Here is a 5,000-nt window from a genome sequence, read left to right on the forward strand (position 1 = left end):
TAAACATTAGGCCTCAGCTTCTGTTTCCTTCTAGGTCGCTGTCACACTGAAGCTCAATTACCTTTACCACAACGATGCCAAAAGCGAAGATTGCACTCCATGCGAATCTAATCATACGCTAACTTTCCGATTTTTCCATAAACACACACACACACACACGCAATAAAAAAAAAAAAAAAAAAAAAAAAAAATTACCACGATATTTAACCACCGTGTTAAGTTTCCAAGTTTCAAGAGCCTTACCCGACAGGAGGGACTTGGTCTGCGAACTGTCCCATCCAGTTGCCTTGAGGGTCGAAGTTAGCCACCACGAAGACCTTGGTCCCCGCGGCGCTCCTCGCCTTGCCTACACCCATCTGCTTGGTGTCCTTCCACACAAGCTGAGAGAAGTGACCTGGCGACAAAAACGGAAGGTTAGTGTTCTGTTGAATATGCAAAGCGTGTTTGTGAGTTCTGTGTTTATGCATATTGGAACTGCAAGTCATTTGAATGTTTTTATTAGCGTACCTGATTTCAGAATCGTTCCTTTGGGTTCCTCGCCAAATTTATGATCCTTTATTTCTGAGTACCATTTGTCCACCACCTCGTCACCTTTCACCTATGCGGGGAATAACATTTATCATACGAAGGTTTTAGTATTGTCGAGTTTTCTCCATACTATGATGTGGATATAAATATAAAATATGGTAGATTATTATGTATATTAATATACACATTGCATAACCAGTTCTCTCTTATATATATTTTTAGTTTGTCTGTATATGTGTGAACGTATATGTGTGTGTGTGTGTGTGTGTGTGTGTGTGTGTGTGTGTGCGTGTGTGCGTGTGTGATGTGCATTTGCGTGCATATTTGTCCTTCAGCGCATGCACACATATTTGCGGAGCGCTTTCCACCCGAGAGAGCAGCCAACAGAGGAGCAAGAGCGCGCCGCTGTCGCCTCACCTTGAAAGTCTTCGAGTTGGAAGAGAGGCAGAAGACGTTCTCGCCGTACTTGTTGTCGGGTCGGTGGGACATCTGGCCGTCCGCTGCCAGCTTCTTGGCCCATTCCTTGGCGTACTTATTCATCTGTGAGCGAGGCAGGGGGTGGGGGCAGGAGCGGGGGCAGGGCAGGGCAGGGGCAGGGGCAGGGGGCAGGGAGGGGGAAGGTACCATTAGGAGAAGGAGGGAAAGGGAAAGGTAGATGCAGGTAGAAGAGGGAGAGGGATAGATGGGCGAGAGAGGAACATGGATAGGCAGAACAAAATAAGAAGACAGGAAGCAGGGACAAGGGATAACAAAAGGTAGTGGGAGAGAGTTTGCAAACGAAGATGATTAAGGGGAGAGACAGAATCATGAATGAAAGGTAGAGACGCAAGAGGTGAGAGATGATGCAAGTGAAGGGAAAAAAGTAATGCATAAGACAAGAACACAAAGAAACGGACAGTAACATAAAAGAGAAGAGGGAATGTTGTTAGGCAAAGACATTAAAACGATAATGACCACAATGAATTAAAAAAAAAAGTAAAACAATATTGAAATAGATTAAGGAGAGTATAAGCAATATTGAGGAAAATGACAAGATCCATTAAGAAAAAAAAAAGGTTCGAAGTTGATAATATACAAGTAATCATGTATATTAAAAAGGGTTTTGACGTTGGATTGGAACAAACAAAATAAGAATAGAAATAATGAGAAAAAGAGTAAAAAAGTGGACAAGTAAAGAAACAAAAATATGGTTGGAAAAAACAAAGAAAATGAGAACAGGTGTAGTAAACGTTGACGATTAAAAGACAAAACCACAGTAATTGAATGGAAGAAAATGAAAGAATGATTGAAACAAGACAACGCAAACGGGGGAGGGGGGGAAAGAAAAAAAAAAGAAAGAAAAAAAATGTGTTAGTAAGTTAGTAAACTACCCCAACACCATAACAGCATTCTCCTAATTACACTACATCAAATCGTTAAACAAAAAGAAAAAGACTTAAACGCAAAGACCTATTGATCTACTCTAAGCAAATACTACCTCATTCAGTCGATCACACTTAACAACGCCATCTGTATTCGATCACCTCCTCGCCTCCGCGCCCTTTGGAGGCACTTCGACTGTTTGCTTTAAGTGAGGGGACGTGCCCGGCATATCCCACCTTGTTTTTTTTTTTTTTTTTTTTTTTTTTTTTTTTTTTTTTTTTTTTTTTGACGTGCCCGTCGTATCCCACTTTTTTTTTTGACGTGCCCGGCATATCCCTAGTGTTTTTTTTTTTTTTTTTTTTTTTTGACGTGCCCGGCATATCCCACTTAGTTTTTTTTTTTTTTTTTTTTGACGTGCCCGGCATATCCATTGTTTTTTTTTTTTTTTTTTTTTTTTTTTTTTTTTTTTTTTTTTTTGGACGTGCCCGGCATATCCCACTTATTATTTTCTTTTCTTTCTTTCTTTTTTTGTGCAAATATGAACTGGCTCCATAACTCTATCATAGACCTTGCATATAAAACGTGTTGAATGATATATGCACGTAACAAGCGCCTTTCCCGTATGCTAAACTGCGTTCGCAACTTCAGCACGACTTTTAAGGTGAGCTTGTTATCTGACAATAGTATCTGTTGGATGTACGATGAGTTTGTTAAGTTTTGTTGTACTTGGGTGTGGATTTTCGAATAGGTGTTAGAGTGTGTGTGTGTGTGTGTGTGTATGAGTGTGAGTGAGAGTGAGAGTGAGAGTGAGAGTGAGTGTGTGAGTGTGAGTGTGAATTTGAGTGTGTGTGTGTGAGTGTGTGTGTGTGTGTATGAGTGTGAGTGAGAGTGAGAATGAGAGTGAGTGTGTGAGTGTGAGTGTGAATTTGAGTGTGTGTGTGTGAGTGTGTGTGTGTGTGTGTGTGTGTGTGTGTGTGTGTGTGTGTGTGTGTGTGTGAGTGAGAGTGAGAGTGAGAGTGAGAGTGAGAGTGAGAGTGAGAGTGAGAGTGAGTGTGAGTGTGTGAGTGTGAGTGTGAGTGTGAATGTGAGTGTAAGTGAGAGTGTGAGTGTGAGTGTGAGTGAGAGTGAGAGTGTGCACGCGCGCGCGTGTGTGTGTGTGTGTGTGTGCGAGTGTGTGTGTGTGTGTGTGTGTGTGTGTGTTCGTGTGTCTACAAATATGGCTAGAATCGATAATGATGACCAAGGCCTCCACCGTAATGTTTACTTGCGCTGACAGTGACGACGGACATAAAACTCGATCCACTTATGTGAAAACATAGTCATGACGCCGTCATCAATGTACCATAAAAGTCATTAGGTTGATGAGTTGTGTGTTTGTTTGTGTGTGGGGGAGGGAGGGAAGGAGGGAGGGGGGGGGTAATAAAGTTGTAGCGTTCCTCTCATTAATTAAATCCGGACGAACATCGCTACCTTACATATCTTTCGGACAAACTCAGCGTGTGGCAAGTGTGTTGTGCCGGACAAGTGACCTACGCAAGCAAGCGCACTGCAATCAACGCAAGTAGGTGAAGGCCGCGCGGTAGCACAAAACTTAAGATTCATAACAAGAGTGCAATATTAATGTCCGTCACGGGTTCCCTTCCCCTCCTCCTCCTCCCCACCCCCCACGCCCCACACCCCCCAGCGAGGCCCTGAGCCCCCTCCCGCCCCCCGCAGCCCCCGCCCCCCTTTCCCCGAGGCGTCGACGGAGGTGCCAGGAGCAAGGACGCGCGTATCGGTGCCAAGGGCGACGGGACACGGGCGGCAACGCGTCGCGCCGGTCACGCTAGGGTTGTCACCTCGAATGCAACAAGTTGTTCCCCTGGACCGCGCTCGTTGGGGCGTCGCTCGACACGCTTATATGGGGCTCTTCTGATAGCGGTATGATGCGCGCACTTCCTTACGGATTTGCGTTGACGAGTTTGGGTTTGGGGTCTGAGGAGTGTTTTAGGCGTAGGGTTATCACGTCTCGTTTGTTAGTATCCACTCAGCTGGTCCACTCTACAGCTATTTAGCTCATCACCTAAGTCTAAATACATCTACGAATCTCTCTCTCTCTCTCTAAAAAAAAAATCGCCCAACTAAAAACCATCACCAAATCATTTCTACAAATGAGTTAATCTCCCGACAGCGCCCCTTAGGTTAGCATTCATCAAAAACGGTTAACCGGCAACTCCGCCCTCTCTTAATGCAGGGGAGTTTCCTTCCTGCCTTAATGGATTATTTCCGCCTTTGACAATTTTTTGCAGTTGGTTATCAGAGCACAACAGCCCACATCACCATAAAAAAAAACTAAAAAAGCAAACTAGAAAAATATATGTTTTGTAATTACTAATTTTCTCTCTCTCGCTGTGGGTACGCGGTTCACCTGGACAAAAAGATTGTGCGTTATGGATCAAAATAACGGCAGTAAATACTTGTTGTATCTTAGATGGCAAAATAAAGTAAAACCTATCCAGAGTTCTCGTATCATTAACACTTAGATAATTAATACAGAAATATACAATTAGACATATATCTAAGAAAAAAAAAATCATATATCAAAAACTACTAATACAACAGTACAGACACACACCAAAAATACTGACAAAAGAAGTTTCGTATAAAAAAAAAAAAAAAAGACAAAACATACATATTGTCTTTACGACAATGTTTGTGCGTGTGTGTGTTCTTTATGTTTCAACAGCCCTTGAAGTGTATCCTTCCTTTTTTATACATCTGCATGGCGTTGCATGTTCCTTTCACTCATTCACTGTCTCTCTCTCTCTCCTTCCCGCTCTCTCTCTCTCTCTCTCTCTCTCTCTCTCTCTCTCTCTCTCTCTCTCTCTATCTATCTATCTATCTATCTCTCTCTATATATATCTATCTATCCATCTATCTATTTCTATTACTCTATTTTTAATTGTTCTATCTGTCTGTCTGTCTGTCTATATTTCTTTCCTATTTTCCATCTCGCTTCGTCATTTTCTTTCTATATGCATAGAAACACAAGAAGAACACAAATACTTCATGCACACATTAATCATCTTATAAAAATATTGATTTAAGTATCTATACATTCATTCAAGAAT

The 5,000-nt window shown here is 42.3% G+C and overlaps 1 protein-coding gene across 9 annotated transcripts in view; it reads right to left on the reverse strand.

The window, feature by feature from the left end:
• Positions 1–5,000, reverse strand: part of LOC122245623 (uncharacterized) — a 46,972-nt gene that overhangs the window by 2,803 nt on the left and 39,169 nt on the right. For 6 of the 9 annotated variants that reach the window (XM_043003573.2, XM_043003559.2, XM_043003552.2 and 3 more), the window contains 4 exons: positions 4,262–4,297; positions 946–1,068; positions 508–598; positions 244–394 (listed from right to left, as the gene is read on the reverse strand). In XM_043003573.2, coding sequence (XP_042859507.2) covers positions 244–394; positions 508–598; positions 946–1,068; positions 4,262–4,297 — 401 coding nt within the window. The remainder of the gene's footprint in view (positions 1–243; positions 395–507; positions 599–945; positions 1,069–4,261; positions 4,298–5,000) is intronic. The other 3 variants (XM_086545030.1, XM_043003581.2, XM_086545031.1) reach the window with 1 other exon arrangement.

Source organism: Penaeus japonicus, unplaced genomic scaffold (genome assembly GCF_977035675.1).
Source record: "Penaeus japonicus unplaced genomic scaffold, GWHDUDI00000001_assembly GWHDUDI00000016, whole genome shotgun sequence".
Lineage (NCBI taxonomy): Eukaryota > Metazoa > Arthropoda > Malacostraca > Decapoda > Penaeidae > Penaeus > Penaeus japonicus.